Source organism: Poecilia mexicana, unplaced genomic scaffold, assembly GCF_051168715.1.
Source record: "Poecilia mexicana isolate PSO_F unplaced genomic scaffold, ASM5116871v1 scaffold_9, whole genome shotgun sequence".
In the NCBI taxonomy this organism is placed as follows: Eukaryota; Metazoa; Chordata; class Actinopteri; order Cyprinodontiformes; family Poeciliidae; genus Poecilia; species Poecilia mexicana.
In genome coordinates, this window is record NW_028263378.1 from 6,678,155 (window position 1) to 6,697,511 (window position 19,357).

At 37.1% G+C, this 19,357-nt stretch overlaps 1 protein-coding gene across 2 annotated transcripts in view; it reads left to right on the plus strand.

The window, feature by feature from the left end:
* Positions 1–19,357, plus strand: part of kcnt1b (potassium sodium-activated channel subfamily T member 1b) — a 79,082-nt gene that overhangs the window by 36,549 nt on the left and 23,176 nt on the right. For both annotated transcript variants that reach the window (XM_014995099.2, XM_088008676.1), the window contains 14 exons: positions 6,942–7,021; positions 8,359–8,464; positions 9,202–9,258; positions 9,364–9,412; positions 9,617–9,676; positions 11,032–11,106; positions 11,371–11,454; positions 13,040–13,134; positions 15,336–15,516; positions 15,933–16,097; positions 16,937–17,073; positions 17,911–17,974; positions 18,155–18,263; positions 18,361–18,469. In XM_014995099.2, the coding sequence (XP_014850585.2) occupies positions 6,942–7,021; positions 8,359–8,464; positions 9,202–9,258; positions 9,364–9,412; positions 9,617–9,676; positions 11,032–11,106; positions 11,371–11,454; positions 13,040–13,134; positions 15,336–15,516; positions 15,933–16,097; positions 16,937–17,073; positions 17,911–17,974; positions 18,155–18,263; positions 18,361–18,469 (1,371 nt within the window). The remainder of the gene's footprint in view (positions 1–6,941; positions 7,022–8,358; positions 8,465–9,201; positions 9,259–9,363; positions 9,413–9,616; positions 9,677–11,031; positions 11,107–11,370; positions 11,455–13,039; positions 13,135–15,335; positions 15,517–15,932; positions 16,098–16,936; positions 17,074–17,910; positions 17,975–18,154; positions 18,264–18,360; positions 18,470–19,357) is intronic.

The following is a 19,357-nucleotide window of genomic DNA, read 5'->3' on the forward strand; positions in this document are numbered from 1 at the left end:
CTGCCAAGCAGCATCCAGGAACTGGATGTGCTGCCACCTGGAAATGAACCATCTGTCACCAATCCCATTCCTCACCACAGACATTTTCTTACTTGTCTAAAACACTCAAGGAACTCTTATGCTCAGTCTCATTCAACTCCAGAGGATCTTTGCAAGACTGCAAAGATCACCCTCATTCTGGCTGATTTGCAATGCCATGGTGCCCTATGTCCAATGAGAAGGGGGCATAAGGCAATGGGTAGGTTGTCATTTCTTACATGAATATTGAGCGCGACTAGTATTGCTCTAATGACTTTTACAAAAACTTTTTTTTTCCTGAAGCTGTATAAAAATAGCACACATTGTTTTGAGAGTTAGTAAAAAATGTTTTGACTCTTTCAACATCAATCATCCATTGTCCAGAAATAAATAAGATTTCTCTTTCTAATTGCTAATTCTTGTTTCCACTAACTGCGTACTTATTTCAGTAGTTTGAGTTTGTTTTATACTTTTAGTTATTTGTGTTGATAAAATCTTTAAATCAACCAGAAAATCAGCTGTTAAAAACAGCGGGAGCCATGCTCTTTTAATAAATCCTTTCATGAGCTTTCATATTTCATTCATTTTAGCACCTGTAAAACGGATATATTTCATTTTCACAGACTCATTAGGATCACAGACTCATTATTTCAAGGTCCTTTCAGCCCAGTTTTGCCCTGAAGCCTTTTCAACTATTTTTGCACAATAAGGACTATTGGGCTTTACTCTTCAGCTCATTATAAAAAGTTTTAGCTTCTCCTCAAAGGATGCAGCACATAGCAGCAACGTGTCTGCTTAATATTCAGGCATTATATTTTTGGATCCCTGAAGCTTTTAGGTCAGATTCCTCTCAAAGTGATGATGTGATGGGAAATCTTCTATTTTCAGCCATTTGTCTTGTGAGTGACGCATCGAAGCAAACCTGATTCAAATATTGTTAAATGAATTATATTCAGCTTGTGTTTTCACACGCTGTATCCTACTGAGAAAACTGTTTTTGTCTGTTTGCAGTTTCTGACACCAAACGCTGAGTTTCTTCACAAACTGTAATCCAGTTACTTATTTCTAACTAACAACTAACTGTTTTATATTTGTAATTACTGCAAATTCTTTACCTTCATATAATGCTTTTAAACTTTAAGGTTCTCATGATTGTTTATAATGTGTTTTTTAAATAGTCACTATTAAAAGACTCCAAACTGATGATAAACATTTTGGAGGTTTGGCTCAGCGATTGAAGGAGTTGTCTGTCGGTTCAGTTCTTGTTTCCTGTCAGACGTTGATGTTCCTCTTGGACAGGGATTTTAACCCCAATCCTCTGGTGTATAAACGTGAGTTTGAATGGATGTATGCGTGTGTAGTGCAAAGCGCTCTGAGTTCATTTAGATGAAGCTCTTTTTAAGTCGAACAGTGTACGTTTTGACGTGCATCAGGACTTGAGTTAAAATGAGATGCTTCCAGTTTATGGGAAAGTCACTTTAACTTGTTAATGAATTTATACCTGTGCAGAAAAATCTCAGCAGCCAGTGTTTTTGGTAGTTTAGCTGTTTAAGCGAGGTAAACTGCGGTTCTTGTTTGTGGATGTGTAAATAAAATGATTTCATCAGAGGCTGTAGAATCTGCACTATAATACGTGCCTCTGCTTTTACTCAAGAAACTGTTCATTATAATATAACCTTTAAGTGGCAAGTAGCTAATGCTGCTGCTCTCTTGAATTTGATATTCTGCGTTGCACAGAGCACCTGGCAACTATCAGCGTTTTCTTTTCCTGCACCACACTGAATTAGGCTGAGACTAACAGGTTGCTTCAGGCAAGGCTGCATTAACTGAAAATCATTCTGTATTTGTGTACATTTGTAACCTGTAAGATCTTTCACATTAGAACTGGTACAGCTCTTTACCCTCATAAATTTCTTTAATCTGTGTTTTTTATGGGGTTTTTTTAATTAATATGAAGCTCCAAATGTGACATTAACTTGCAAAATGGAGGCACAAGGTCTTATAATGCATATATTAAGACTCTGTGTGAACATCCTTGCCCATGCTTGGCATTGTTATAATTTAGTGAAGTGGGTGTTTCTTCAGCCTGCTGCAGATGCTGTGTGACTTCTTAAACGTGCACCCAGCTCCTGTTTATGTTTGACAGTGTGTCTGGTGTCTCTACATGGCAAGTGATGGCTTGCAGATTTTACATTTGCTGCAGAAAAGACGGCGAGTACTTAAATGGTGTTGCTGTGGTTCTCTAGCTGCGACTAGTCGTCTGATCATATTTGTTGCCTTAGTCAGAAGTGCAGTACTTGTAAACACAATGAAAGGCACCGTGCCTGGGCGGGTGTTTTGCCATTGTCTGTGTTCTAGTGCCTATTATGTGAACAAATACACCCACGCTGGGGTCTGTCTGTTTGATTTCAACTAGTTTCCTTTTAGTTAGGTCCTGAAAACCTGAAACAGGTTTTGAAATTTGTTGATAATCACAGGTCTGATATTGATAGAGAAAGTTTCTTTTTTTTTTTCTTTTTTTTTTTTTTGCAGAAATTGTAAACCAAAGTTGTTGAAGTAAATGTTTTTTGCTAAACTGTGAATCAGGACTCTTTAACTTAAACTCAGATAAACACCAATAACATTGTACGGATCTTGCGCTTCTTCCACATGTTGTGATAAAAATTAGTGAGTATCTCAGAGTTACACATTTTACTGTACAATGGTCCTCTTCATGAACTCAGTTTTAATTTTTTTTTAATTATTCAAACAATTACTTTTAGTAAATAAATCATTTTGTTCTGTGTTGATGGTGCCTTGGTTGTTATGCAGAGGTCAGTCTGTGAAACCAGGAAGCTGTAGTACTGCAGGACTCGCACTAATTGACTGGCTCAGAAATAAATAACTTCCTTTACCAAGTAGATCAAACTCAGACGTTTCACAGCATTTAAAGAAAATACTGTTGTTCAAATGTTTTTTACATCAACATCTTCACAGGACAAAGTTTTTGTTTTACTTTCTGAACATAAGAGCTTCAGTGTTTCTATGCTAGTTCTGCAACAACTTTTAGCAACCTCAGAGCTTGTAGTATTGGATTTTCAACACAAATGTGTTAAAGTTAGAAGTTATAAGGTGCAAACAATAACAAATACCATGACACTTTACAAATCAAACAGGTTAATCTATATACAATTATGTGGACATATACAATTCAGTTAGTTTCCTGACAATCTATACAATCTAATTATATAATTACATTTAGGTCCAATTAAATAGTCAAAACTGAATAATTATACAATACAGTCAAAGGCATTTGTCATAAAGTAATGAAAGCGCGGCCAAGTGCTTAATTTATCAAGAAGGAAATGTCTCATCATCACCAAGCATGTAGAGATAAACGAACATTTTCCTTTAAACATGGAAAAACTCTCCTGCAGAACCAGGCTCAGTAGGAGCCGCCATCTGCTGCGCCCAACTTGAGGTTGAGAGAAACGAGCAGGAACAAAAAGACAGAAAAATTATGCTTGAGAATAGTTCTGTACTTTGGAAAAAATATTTCTAAAAGTTTAGAGTTAATGTTGTTGAATCCAGTCTGTGTGAACCTGCAAATATATGAAAAACACTCTGAAAAGCTTGTTAGTAACTCACTTCACACTGCATGATGCAAGATCCAATAGATGCTGCCGGCCTGTATAATTTCTTGCTGCTGCATCAGAATCGTGTCACAAGCAATCGACAGATATCAGATGGAAATGAAGAGGGGAGAAAGATAAAAGAATGCTCGATATTTATCAAAGCTCGTCTTTGGTTGTTAAAATGCTAAATCAAATGTTAGTGATCCCAAAACTCAGGTTGAAACAAACATAATCAATCAAGTTTATTTGTATAACATATTTTCGAAGTGCTTTAGAACATGAATATATAAAAATAAAAAATCATAAAATCAACATACAGTCACCAAATGAGAAACCAAACATTACATTTTGTTGAGTTCCATCATCAAGATCATCAATAAACATCAAATGTGTTGGTCAGTTTTCCATTTATTATGGTTCTAAATGTGGGTTTTAGTTTTGATTTAAAGGGACTCAGTGTTTCAGCTGTTTTGCTTTTTTTTGTTTTTTGCACCATGTGAATCTGGCTTTTGATTGATTGTAGCTTTCAGCGTGACTCCTTCAGTAAAATTTCTTCTTGATTCCCTGATCTGGAGTCAGTCTGCTATCTGCTGCGGCTCAGATACTAATTACTGCAGGAAGCCACTTAAAAAAGAACAGTTCTAACTTTATGCTCTCATAATAATAGGGGGAAAATGAAAAGCTATGACACAAATGATGTTTCTATAAATCCGGTGAATTGCATTTCTCTGTGTGCACTGCAGTAATCCAAATAACCCTGTCAGAACTAGTTTATATTGGTGTCATGCTTATGTGAGCTTGCTGGGTAAACACAAACCCTCTGCTGCCTTCATTAATTCCTTTCCTGCGTCTCAGCTGACAGAAATATTAATATAAGAATCTTGCTTGGCATTATGCATCATATACATTTGTTTGCATTTATAGAATCCATAGTAATTGGAGTTTGAAGGGGTTTCTAGGCAAAAATTGTTGTTTTCTGCATTTATCTCTTTTAATTTTCTAATAGTGAGAGCATAACACAGACAGGGGCATTTCCTGCAGTCGGTTGTCTCTATGGCAATGAATCTGGAAGATGGGGGAGGGGAAGAGCTCACATCATATCTAATTATTTCTTGTATCCTCTATTCACACACACACACGCACACACACACACACACGCGCGCGCGCACACGCACACACACACACACACACACACTCACGCTGGGCTCCTCCCATAATAATTAGCCAGTTGCTTGATCCTCAACTCGCTGCCTTTTTTTTCCTGCCCTGTATTCATCTTCTCATACAATGTAGACGGCTCCAAGAAGCCGCTTTGTGGCCATTATTACTTCCCCTCTGTACTCATTAGTGACAACAAGCTCCCTGCCTTAAAGAAATGAACAATAGAGCTGCTTCATTACCTGCAATCATCTAACCTGCCCACGGTTCCCTGGCTTCGTCTCCAGGCCTCCTCAAGTGATTGTTTGGTCAAGATCCCCCCCACCTGAGTCTCTTAAAATACATAAAGTATGTGGAGTTGAATCTGTTTCGTCCTCAAAGCTTGATGTGCAGCTGTTTTTACGGAGAGATGATTTTTAATTATTAATTCAAACTTTTCTGTTTGAGCTCAATATGAGCGAGGCTGCTGTTCTCATTTATTTATGTCCTGAATAAATAAACCAGCCTGGATCACAAAGAGAGTGAAAGTGCCAATACCTTTTGTGTGAAACAATTGGATTGTATAAGCTCGCATTAATTATTCAGGGCAAATTGGTGTAATTAAAGCTTGTTTGGAGATGTATGCTTGAGCTGGACTAATGTTTCAGTGAAGAAATCTAAAACCATTACCTGACTTTAAACTCAATAAGCATCATGTCCTTAGATTAAACATGTACTTCAAGGTAAGTACACTGTTATTAGAGTGCTGTTGTGTGGCAAAATGGATCAATATTTATACTTTAGCATCTATTAGGAAGGAGGAGATGTTTAAACATCACGGATGTTTAAACTGAGATGTTACACAGGCTTACACTGGGACTTGTTGCATTTTTTAAACATTTAAATATTATCATATTTGAACTGCATCATAAAAGTTACTAATATTTTTTCTTGCAGTGACAAAAAGATTCTAAAAAAAAAAAAAGCATAACGAGCTCATTGTATGAAATGATGTGTGTTCTTTGTTTTGAAGGTAGGATTGTAAAACCTATTTTAATTTCTGCTAATCTCAGAAATTTAGAATATTTTAACCAATTTGTTTTATGTTATTGGTATTGTGCCAGTCCCATAGTCAGAGTAGTTGATGTAATTAGTACAAATGCCATAAACACTCCCATTGGAGATGAAGTAATGCTCCGAATCCATTAATCGTGACTGACAGATAATGAACTGAAGGTTTTTAATTCTTTTTTGAGCATCTGCCAAGTTGGTCATCTAAGTGGAGCCACTGTTTCCTATCAGGATCAAAAGATCTTAACTTTAAGCACTGGCAACATCTAAAGCTGGGCTGCAGAACTATGGAGAAGAGGTGGACCAATAAATCTGCCCTGACTTCCTTAATTTTGGGAGACTGGGGATTGGTTGATGCTTACATGTGAAAGAAATATTATCTACCTCTGCAAAGAGTTAGATATCAGAATAGATCGTTAGATCTACTTTTGCTCTGCTGAGTGGACCGACCCACAAATCTTCCCACAAAGTCACATCTGCCTGTGTCACCCCACTTTTTGTTTTTACATTTAGTGACTTTCAGAGAAAGAAGAAAAATATATCAGCCAAAATCGGAATCAACACATCAGGCTTTTTAAAGGTCGGTGATCGATCAGAAAGCTGCAATTGGTGCATCCATACCAGAGGGGTTGTCTGTCAAAAACAAAAGTACAGCCTTATCTTACCTCCAGAGGTAGACTGCAAGTAGCAAGTCTGCTAGCAACTGCAAATAAGCCATGTTTTATTCAGTAGATGTCCAAATAGCAGGGAGATATTGGGCAGCTGCATTTTCCTTTATTACAGTTGTGACATCATTAACCTGTTGTGATTTTCTCTGTAACCAATTTCAATTTCTAACAAAGCTCGTGCACTAACTGTTCAGCAAGTACCACCATTGTACATCACACTAAAACAAATATGTTGTGTGGGGGTGGAGGGACACCTTGCAAATTTATGAGTTTGTCACCTTTTTTTTCTAAATCCTTATGCACAACATACAGTAAATAAAAACGTTGTTTTTCGAGATGCATCATCGTTTGTGGGGTGGATTGTTTATGCATGGGGTCCACAGGCTCGGCTGTGCATGTTTTAACTGAGGTGTGATTGTTTCTCTTCCCGCAGGGTGCAGGTTGAGTTTTATGTGAATGAAAACACCTTCAAGGAGAGGCTGAAGCTTTTCTTCATCAAAAACCAAAGGTCAAGTAAGTAGCAAACAGGAAGCATCAGCCACTCTCATCGTGTAATGAAAATGGTTTGATCGTTGCTGCATGATGATAATGAACAAATAACAGCATCAGAAGGAAACTGAAGTCAGCGATGCCGGTCAGGTTACTGTTTCGGTTAGGGTATTAGTATTAAATTTGCTACCTTGTATATTTGTTGTCTTGACTGTGCTATTTGTGGCCTGATACACAGATTATGGTCCATTTACTGAGAGGAATCTGAGCTGCAGTGTTTCTCTCATTGGAGCGCTGACTCTGTCTCAGTATCTGCCAAAGCAACCACACATCAACACTTTGCTGTCTTGTCTCTGCAACTTATTCATTTGCATCTAGTTGTGAAAATGTGCACAGCAAAAAGCCTCCAGCAGGACAAACTATTAGCATATCTTCTTCTCTGCTGACGTTTTCCAAACTTGCAGTTGTCTGTAAGTCACCAAAGTTTAAAACAAATAACAACTCAGCAGAGCCCAAGAACAGATCCCCTCCAGGCTGCTGACCTTTAGTTTGGTTTTAACCTGTTCAGACGTTGATGCAGACTTCATCCATCAGGACAGATCTAGCAGCTGTTGCTGAGGTTGATTGAAATGTTTATTGCAGCTAGCACCACCCCATGGATGACATGCACATCTGCACCAGGTTGCAGCTTTACGCAGACCAGGTTATGCTGATTTTGTGTTTATTTATTGGAGGACAGTGTGTCAGAGCTCATTCAACCAGATAATCTTGACTCCATAGAAGGCATTGTGGATTTAGATAATATCTGTAGAAATTTGAAACCCATCTTTCTTACCCTATATGTCCCTTTACCCCGAATATGTTTGTGTTTTTGTTGGGGGATTTTAATCTGTGTCATGGAAAAATAATTTAAGAGTTCCAGGGTGTTATTTGTTTCTTCAGAGTTACAGGCAAAGATATAAAAACAAAATTTCATCAAAGCAAGTGTTTTTTTGTTTTTGTTTTAGTTTTTTTTGGGGAGTGGGGTTGTCATATTGTATCTTCTGCAAAAGCAATCCGAGCCATATTTATAGGAATACATGGTAAGTGGAATAAAACATTTTTTTTTAGTGTAGCAGCATAATCTCACAATGGAGATTGTTGGAACGCTTTCTGCCAAAACATTTTTTAATGAGACAGGATTTTTCCTCTGGCATTTGACAAAATTTAAAGCATCTTCTTTGCACATTCTTTCTGGATCATCCTCATTCCTTTCTAATACTTTCCTCTAAGAACAGCAGAGATTACCGCAGAGTCTGCTGAAGGTAAATGTAAGCCAGTGTGTCAATCAGGACAAGATGTTTGTTTTTGCTGCTCCACAGGCCTGAGAATCCGTTTGTTCAACTTTGCATTGAAGATCCTCACCTGTGCCCTCTACATTCTGAGAGTCAGCCTGGATAATCCCACAGAAAACTACAGTATCAATGGGTGAGCTTCACTTTCAGCAGTTCCTGCTACGCATTTTAATTTTACTCGGTTTAAGAAAGCAACACAGACCTCAATAATGCATTTTCATTTCTTTATATGAGGTTGATACATATTTATGATAAATTATTTGTAAACCCAAACATTAGTTCTGCTGTTTGACTTGGAGACATGATGACATTTTGTTTTGAGGATTTAACTTAAGCTGAACACACAGATCCAGTTCAAACCTGGTACTAACAGGCATGCTGGATAATTCAGTCACAGATAAACAGATATAAGTGTGAATGTTCGCTCCTGGCAGACAGCACAGTGTTTTTCCATAAAGAATCAGTTTCTGCTGGAGAAAAAAGTTTATCATAAAATAAATGAAATATTACCACTGAGAAGCTGATTACTTTCAGTAATTTAATTCAGTAAGTGTTATCTAGATTCATTAATCTATGAAAAATACAATCGAATAAATTAATTATATTAAAAATTATTTTCCAAAATATCTGACAGTCCACAGTGGAATAAATTATTAATTATCTAATGTGAGAAGCTCAACGTTTTCTGTTGTGCCAGAATTACCTCCCAGCTGTTCTTTAGCTCTTATTTTGGTTACAGTCTGTTTATCTTATAAATATTTATAAATCTGCATACAAGTGAGTGAATTTTCTCCTAAATGTGTCTGCTCCTGAGTTTATTTACCTACTTTGATCCTGTTTTTGCCTCTTTTTTTTATGTATTTTTTGCAGCACAACATGCCGAAACAGCAGTTCACTGAATTCTGCAGAGGGACGTGAAATCAAATGGTATGTTTAATGTGAAATGCCATTTATTGAGCTCAATGGGTTCAGCTGCTTCTCGGTTATGAAGAACTTTGAAAGAAATGTTTTTGTTTGTTTTTGTTTTTGCAGGAACCTAATTTTCTGGGTGAACAGACTCCAGCCTGTGTGGGCAATACAGGTGATGCTGTTGGCAATCTTGTAAAAGTGGGCATAAATCAAATTGCTCTCCATGAGCTGAACGTGTAATTCAACCCTAAAACCTGACTGTCATTTATTAGACAAACCGCAGCACGTTGTATTTCCTCAGTGAAAGCTAAGACGCCAGAGGAGATGAGTCAGCAGATGCCAGGTTCATTCATCTCCTTCTCCCTTTGTGCTGCAGGTGACAGTGGCCTTAATCAGTTTCTTGGAGACTATGCTTATCACATATCTCAGCTACAAGGTAAGGGTCTGCTTTCCTGCACAAGTTTTTCTCATTCCTCTTTTCTGTTGTGGTGCAGCTTTTTGATTCAGTGGATTTTTGTGTGTGTGTGTGTGTTTTGTGAACCGAAAGCTTCAAATGTTCAATTCATTATATGAGGTAAAAACAGCTTTGGTGCATTTTTATTTAATTTAATGTCATTTAATTTTTGACAAGGCTGCAGATTTGAGACACACAACAACCGTAAACATTTAGCCAGAGCAGCAGTACACTTTTTGTAGATTGAAGTGCGTGTAATATCTGGTCTTGTTAAAGTACTGATGTGAAGTCTGGGACCAAACTTCAACAATGATGCTAGCAGATGCTTTCCATTAGTGATGGGAATTTCAACTCTTTTCAAACAGTTTTAATTTATTACCATCTACAACTACAATGTCCATCTTTCTTTCGCTCTCTCTGTTTTCTCCATCTCTCGTGTGGTGTGCTCTCTTCTGCAGATGCATATGCTATAAGACTTACAGTGGTGATAACAGGGGAAGGTGCTTCTGCTTCTGCAAAGTATTGACTGTTGGAGACTGAATGCAAATTCACACGACACTCAGATTTTTTTTTTTTTTTTTTAAGAAATGTTGATAACTGTATTATTTTCTCTGCGGTTGAACATTATGCAGTAATCCATGTTGGCTTAACTAGTAAATCTTTATGATGTCAATAGAAGTTTTTGGTTTAAGGTATAAGTACTGTGCAGAAGTACTGTACAACGTAATCCATTTAAAACTGCTTCACTCTGAGGATGGTAAGCATGTTGTACTGCTGCTTTAAATGTCTCACCCTGCAGTCATCTGGTGAAACTTGTGCTCAATACATAGTTAATCCTTTTATTTTCAGCCGTGTCATATTCTTTTTGCCCCAGTGAGTGGTTTGGGGATTAGGAAGCATTTTAGTTTTTATTAAATGACGTCAAAATGTTGTGCTGCTCTTAGCTGGCGTTAAATTGAAGCCTTGTATATTTTTGTAGACGTTTTATTTGCTCCTTCACTGCTGCATTCGTTGTTTCATCGTTTTCAGATGTTGAATCTTACTGATTATTTGTTGTGTTAGATTAACAGTGTCTGTTCCTAAGCTGCTTTTATATGTTTGTGAATTTACTTTTTCAGAGTGATATTAACTACATATAACTTGGCATTTTGTTAAAATACTAAAATTAAACAGCAGAAAAAGCAACTTAAAGATAACATAGATGAATGGACTGTTGTACTGTTTCTTGTTGAACACCATGCAGTAAAAGCTCATCTTTTTATTCATTATTGTTCTTCTGAAAACAATCCACTCTCTAAACAGAATATTCAATCATTTTCCACACATTTCCCTTCCAGGGGAACATTTGGGAGCAGATCTTCCAGATATCCTTCATATTGGAGATGATTAATACGGTACCATTTATAATCACAGTGAGTAATTCATCTACATTTACTTCAATTTATTTATTCTGCAAAACAGTGTGTGTGTTGAAATGTCCAAACTGAGAGGTATTCTACTGTTAGCAGCATGATGTTAGAGCCTTTACTGCACATTGTTTTACTGTTTATTTGCAAAAAAAAGAGAGAGAATCAGAAATTATTTTAAAAGTAATTGTCCAGTACATGCTTTTACTACTTCTCTAGCGCTTAAGTAAAGTTTTAATCCTTTTCTTATCTACTTTTTACTTATTTAAGATCTTCTGGGCTCCGTTGAGAAACATATTCGTCCCCGTGTTTCTTAACTGCTGGCTTGCCAAAGGTGCTCTGGAGAACATGATCGTAAGTCTTTTTTTCCATTACAAGATTCTGTAGCTGTCAGCTGAAAACATTACGTTTTATAAAGGTATTAACATAAAGATGAACAAAAAAAAATATTTGCAGACAACCTGAACAATATAAAAAAAAATAGTTCCAGTTTTGTTTCCCCATTTTAACTCTTGACATTAAACTTTTTAGGACATTCTGGTGTTGAAGCTACAAAGTGATAAGTGGAGCTATTTACTTTTACTTTTAACACACTTTTAGAGATATTTTCAATATTAAGGATATTTTACACTGGTCTTATATACTTTATATAAAGTAATTATTTCAGTTATTACAGTTTCCCAAAATACATTTTAGCTATGCCAGTTTCATATTTCAATCTGTAGTTTCATGCAGTGTAGAAGAATAAACATCTCAATTCCTTCAAGTCCTTTTTTTCAGTAAACATTGTTTTCATAATTGTATTCAAAGATTCAGCCTTTCATGGTTCATCTTGTTCATTGACTTGAAATGTGTTGCTCGCCGAAAATACATGAGTTACAGAATCTTAAGTTCATGCAGTTTGTACTTTTGTAGATTTTGATGGATCATTACCCTCCTAGCAGCTTTATTAAAGCTGATTAATGTTGTTAGATGTGGAAGCTGTTGATTTTACCAGTGAACAGAATTTAATCAGATGAGCCGGTTCCTTCCTTTCGTCTCTCGTGTTGTAAATACATCTAATCTGTCCACAAGGCAGTGCATCTTTTTGAAGGCAGTAAAACTGACGCCATCCATGTAACACTGTTATCAGCAACTCTGGGTTCTTTGATATACTAGTGTGCTGTGTAATTAGTTGGCCTTTAAAGCTAAAACCAGTGACTTCTTCAGCTTCAGTTGGCTGATTTGCTTCAAGAAAAAATGCAGTCACGACCAGCTAGAAGTTGGTTTCTGCAGCAGAGAAGTCATTAGTTTTTCCTGGTAGTATTATGCATAAATTCCAGTAAATGTATGCAACAAGAAAGGAACAAATGCACAGACTTGTATCTGCCGGAAGACTTTTAAAGGAGTCAGATCACATCTTACATGATCTATGCTATCACTGAGATTCAGACGAGGTCATGACAGGATGAGCGCATCATGCCAAGGCTGCAGTCAACAGATGGTAAAACCTGGGGCCAGCAGGGAGGAGGTGGCAGGCTGGACATGCTAACAAGGTGCAACTGAGAACCACTCATTAGCTGCTTCATATGAAGATGGACAGCATGCTAATGTAGAGACACCAGTATAGTTTGCATATAATAAATAGCATGTTAAACATGAGCAGATTTGTGCACATAAAGAACTGTAATATAGCAAAAATGTTGTGGATTTGTGGGGTACAGTTTAGTTTAGTATTGTGCTTTTTTAGGAAATGACCCAGTTATCTATTCTAAACAACATTCCAATATGTGAGAGTATAAATATATTCCTGTAAGGTTCGCATCAAAGTCTGTCCTGTCGCTGCACACGTTTTACTTTGTAAGGCAATAGAGAAGCTGCATTTCATTTCTCAGCTGATGACATACAGAGTATTCACAGGAGGAAATATGGAGACGATAAACTTTTCTTCTTCCCCCAGAATGACTTCCATCGTGCCATCCAGAGGACGCACTCCGCAATGTTCAACCAGGTGTTCATCCTCATCTGCACCTTACTGTGTCTGGTGTTCACAGGGTGAGGGAACATCTGCTCTTTAAACATCTGCTGGCATGCTGGCACATTTCCACTGAGGCCACATGTGCTCAGGTTTTTCTGTAAGATATAAATTTACTGAAATGCACCACAGTAAAATATAAGCTGCTGTATATGTACTTAAAATTAAAAACCTGGTAACTTCAACTGTAGTCAATCAAGTAAAAAACATTGCTTATTTTTACAAGGTGTATTTTATTGTTGTGAACAGCATCGAACTGAATTTAATTTTAGCTAAGTTTTGTTTATACCTAAACTGTTTATTTTATTTGTACATTTTCAAAGAACATTGTATTTATTGTGAGGAAAAATCTTAAAAAGGGGCGATAAACAATTAAAATTAGCAGGTCAAATCTTTACATATTGGTACAGAAACATTCTCAATGCTGCATCTCTAATAAACATTGAGAATTAGAGTAATTACCTTTACTAATTAAATATCTTACCTTCAGATTTGGGCCTTAAAAATCTGTATGTAAATTAATAACCAGATAACTGCTGTCGTCAACCAAGAAGAAGAAGGGGGGAAAGGAAATTTTATTGTGATGCTAGTTAACAAACAATGCAGTCAGATTTAATTTATTATTAAACTAACTCAGAAAACCCCGTAGGTTGCATTGAGTCATTGACTTGCAGCATTCACTCTTCCTGCACAAGCAAGTAGCGACATTTTATGTCAGTTATTTTCCTGACGTTAATCATCCTGCCTTGTATCTGTTGTGCAGGATCTACAGCTAACCCAGTGAAATACATTCAGTTGTTCATCTGTTCTTCTCTTTATGTGTTATTGATTTGGACTTTTATAGCACCAATTTATTTTAATCAAAGCGGGCTCCTCCTTGGCCATCGCTCTCTGGCCGTGTTCGTGAGCCGTGACGACCACCCATCTGCTCAGGCAGCTTCATTTCCCGTGTCTCAGGGTTTGATTAAATCTTCAATTTATCTGAGAAAGAAAATAACCAAATTAATTAGCACAGCTTCTGAAGGAGATTACCAAAAGAACAATCAATGTCACTTCAAAATGAGATACTGAGCAGAAGCTGCATTGACTTTGGTGCCCTTTGGTCTTGATCAAATAGAAAACTAAATTGTGGTCCTGAAGCAACTTGTCTTTGTGAGACATGCATCACATGCAGACATGAGCTTCAGTAGAAACAGAACAGTTTCTCTCTATTTTAGTATTTATACTTTTAAAGGGGACCTATTGTACAAAGTTTACTTTTTGCATAGTTTTATACTTCCATTTGAGTCTCAACTACCTCTAAAAAAAAAGCTGAAGTACTTTAAAATAAAACACCCAGCCATTTTCTGTCAATAAATTAATGCTTTTTGGTGTCTGGAAAATGAGCTGTTTGAAAAACATCACAAATTATCAAATATGCTGAGATCCAGCACGTTTGGTCAGCTGGTTTTACTCCTGTATGCGCTGTACAAAGGCTGCTGGAAAAGACAAGTGTTTTGTTATTGACTTACCAATAGTGTGCAGGAGGTTCCACTTTTGCTTTTCAGAGATGGACGGTTGTATAATTGCACATCTGTTTGCAACCATTTTCAAGTGCGAGTTAAAGCATAGAGTTGGGGGCGTGGCCAACAGCAGCTTATTTGGATTTAACGCAACAAGAGGCTCTAAAAACGCTCAAAATAAGCAGAACTGAACAAATGAAAATTTAATATCTAAGAATGATTTTGTGTAAAAAAATAAATAAAAAAACTTCTTCATATAATAAAAATGTTTTTTTATAGTCAATAGACAAATTCTAGCCTGTCCAAGGATGCATAATAGATCATCTTTAAAACAAAAATATATGACATGCTTTCATTTGAATCTTTTCTACTGACGATCAAGTAACACTGTTTATTATTCATTTGTAATAATGTTATGTAAACATTTTTATTTGTTGTTGTGTTTCCTTTGGCAACCAGAAATATTTCCAAACAGTCAAATTTGTCATTCTTTTAGCCAAGGGTTCAAACATGATTCAGCTAGCTAACTGGTAGCCCAGAGAAACAGGTTGGGGAAGGGCAGCACAAAAACCAGAGAAACCTCTGGTTGTCTTAAAACTCCAACTTTTTAAAAATCTTGGTAGTCCATAAATAGCCATGCCTTAATGTGTTTTCATTTCAGTCATCCTTACCTGAAGGACATTGGTTGCATGTAAATAATTCATCCTATCTTTCTGCAGAGCCTGTGGGATTCAGCATCTTGAGCGAGCCGGGAAAAACCTGTCCTTGTTTGACTCCTTTTATTTCTGCATCGTCACCTTCTCCACTGTGGGCTACGGCGACGTTACTCCACAGATCTGGCCCTCACAGCTGCTGGTGGTTATTCTCATCTGTGTTGCTCTGGTAGTCCTTCCGCTGCAGGTATGGACCACATGAAACAGACTTCAGATGAACCGTCTCCTAGAATTTGAAATTCTTTGACTTTCTGCAAGCAGAGATGTGCTTCTTATGAGTCTGTTATCAAATTTTAATGTGAAGTTTTTTTGCAGCTGATGTGGCCTGACAACAAATCAAAAACTAATGAGGGCCTTACATTCTCAGACTTTAGGCTACAGGAGGAGTTTTTGCATCTCAGCCAAAATGTCGGCCTAATTAGATCCTCACTGCATTAGCCGGCAATTCTGTCAACTCTGGAAAACTCGACTGCTTCACATTTTCTAATGAGATGTTCATGTAAAAATAATCGTGGGGTTTTTTTCTTTTAAATGTGCTGCCTATATACTAAATCGGTCCCCTTTCTGCCATTTTTAACCATTGTTTCTGTTCCACTGTTTCAGTTTGAGGAGCTGGCGTACTTGTGGATGGAGAGCCAGAAGCTCGGAGGGAACTACAGCCGTCACCGGGCGCAGACGGAGAAACATGTTGTGTTGTGTGTCAGCTCGCTCAAGATCGACCTGCTGATGGATTTTCTTAATGAGTTTTACGCTCATCCTAGGCTGCAGGTACAGAGGCCAGCGCTGTTAGAGAGCTTTTCTTTTCTGTGTAACACCCAAAAACATGGCCATGTAAAACAGGGAAAACCAGAGTTTGAAGCAACTAGCTCACCAGCTTATTCTTAATTGACTACAAATATTTCCTACTGAATTCAAACCACACCTTTAGCATTGTCAGTCACAAGTTTCCATTTTGTCTGTTTGCTATTGTAAACTTTTGCACAATGGGATCATTTATATTCTTGTTGCTTCAGTCTATGGATGCAAATGTTGAGAAAATCCTGCTGGAGCATCCAAACTTTATTACATGACGCTCTTCCTGTTAGCAGGAGGGAAAAACTTAATCAAAAAGTGCCTGAACAAAGTAGCAGTTTAGTCGTGTTCACACTAAACTGTAAGACACGTTATAACATTTCCTGTCTTACATTTTCCACAGAACAGATTTGTTCATTTTAAATGGGTTGTGCAAACTCTGCGTCACATTTTAGGCTAGATTTTAGCCTTGGTTATGAAACTGTGCAAGTTACTCAACAGGCCGTTGCTAGGTAACCACAAGTTGCTCAGCAGGTTGTTGCTAGGTAACCAAAGAGTGAGGGAGTTGGTTGATGCCACCAAACTTGCTTTGCTGTGAGAGGTTGAGCAGATAAAGTCTTTCCTCTCCCAGAATGCTGTTTGGATCTCGATCGAAGTTCAGTGAAGTTCTTGAATATTAGCAGGAATCATATGTTTTCACCATATATACTTTTATTGCCTTATTGCCCAGTCCTAGTCTCACATAAAGTTTGATGATTTTAAAGGAAGCGATGGAATCCCTAAAATGAAAAAAAGCTGTCTGTTTTGCTTCACAGGACTACTACGTGGTGATCCTGTGCCCGACAGAAATAGACATTCAGGTTCGCCGCATCCTGCAGATCCCCCTGTGGTCTCAGAGGGTCATTTACCTGCAAGGATCGGCCCTCAAAGACCAGGACCTGATGAGGGCCAAGTGAGTTTTAGCCTGCACACGTTTACAGGACAATCTAGACATTTTAAAAGTCTCAGCTGGTTGTAAAATCACAGTGTTAAGTGGCAGCACAAAGCCAGTAGGCAGCAGTTACACGGTGCGCTAGCTACATTGGCTGCCCTCTGCTTGCACATCAATGTAACAGGATTTTATCCTACATTTATCATCTACGCTGAACAAAGGCTACAGACATTAAAAAAATAAGTTTCCCAGATTTTTTTATCACCTACAATTTTTTTCTGTATCAGTAAATCCTTTGCTGCATAATCTTACAGCCAGATATTGTTTAACATCTTTTTTACAACTGAGTCATAATTTATTGGTGCTGAAGTGCTTCACAGAGCACAGTGTAGTTCTGCTGGTAGAGGCTGCAGTCTGTAATGTAGCCTCTACCAGCTACATTACGGACTGGTAATGGTTTGGTTTGATTAACAGTTCTGGATGGTTTGTTGCATTTCTTCCCGTTGTCTCGCCATCTTTTCTCATTTTAAATTAAAAAACAAAAAATTGTTGAAGATTCAAATCAACAATTTTGACATTTTTCAAACATTACAAAAGGAAATGTTTTGTCACAAAATGCCTTAAAATATACAAAATTAAAACACAAATGTTCTGCAAATTAAAAACAATAATCTTAACTTCAAGTTATTCCATCAATTTTGCATCATTTAATATCATCTTGCAGATTATTTTCTTTTCTTTTTTTTTTTAGCTTTTGTGTGGGAACATTTGAGCATTTCCAAACTGAGCATGAATTTATCTAATTATTAAATTGTGTGATCAGCTGAATCCCTGCCTCGTTGTCTCTGATTCATTTAGGATGGACGATGCTGAGGCGTGCTTCATCCTGAGCAGCAGGAATGAGGTCGACCGAACTGCTGCTGTAAGTAAAGTAACGAGGTGTAAATGTAAAACAGCGTAAAGGGGTAATTTCCCTTCATATTATACTTCCAAGTCATTTTACGATATTAGATCCTGAATTAACAAAGAGAAAGTTGAGACTCTGTAAAATTCTTGGAAATTGTTGTGTTGGTAAATAAAACTGATCTTTCTCCTGCTGCAGGATCACCAGACTATTTTGAGGGCTTGGGCTGCAAAGGACTTCGCTCCAAACTGTCCTCTCTACGTCCAAATCCTCAAACCGGAAAATAAGTTTCACGTAAAATTTGCAGGTAAATTGAAAACATATACATATCTTCATGAATACTATATATATATGTATATACTTTTCAGACCTAGAAATGATTGTAAATGATTTCTTTTCAACAGATCATGTTGTATGTGAAGAGGAGTTCAAGTACGCCATGTTGGCTCTGAACTGCGTGTGTCCAGCCACGTCCACCTTAGTGACTCTGCTGGTTCACACCTCCAGAGGACAGTGAGTAAACACTACTGTTACTGTGAAATTTTAAACAACGTTCACCTTATTTTAGTAGAGTTACTTTAGAATTATTCAACTTCAATTCAGAAATTTAAAAACAAGTTCAAAACATTGGCACCTAGCTAATAAAATCTTCTTTTACTCGACATAAATTACTCATTTAAATACCTATTTGTAATCTGTAGGTTAAACAAAGAAAACAAACATGTAGCATCTTGATTTACTGATCTACAGAGGAGCTATCCTGTAGATGTTTTCCCTGAATGTTTGTTTATTGAACATGGCTAACTCCTCAAAGGAGAGCATTTCTTACAGAAATATTCCATGTTTCACTTTGAATATTGTTATTTGTATTTATGATTCTGTCATGTTTAAGTAGGCAAAGAAAGACTGCTGCAGCGCAACTAAAATGTCATTTTGTTTAAACACTCAGAGATTTGGTGCTATCGTTGGTTTTGCCATTTTTGTTGGATCTCACGTGGCATCAATGCTTAAATCTCCTGTGTGGCAGGAAGAACAGTGGCAGTGATAGCAGAAAAGCAGAAAAACTGAAATTTTTCTAAACCAAATTTGAGTTATTCTGTAATCCTGAAGAAATTTTATTTGCAACAATATAATTAGCTATATTTATGTAAGCATCCACTTGCTGCCAGTTTTTAAGCCGGTTCTTGTAATAATTTGGTGTTTGGCCTGAGCGTAATGTTTCTCCCTTCGTCTTTCAAGGTTTTGCAGCTGGGACTACTACCGAGTCCAAACCATCAGTAGCAATCAAACGCCGAGCTTGAAAAACAAATGAGAGACTTCATGCTGGCCACGTTCTTTTCTTGTACTTATATTCTGGTCATTATTCACTTGATTTAACTTTACTTGACAGTTTAATCAAAA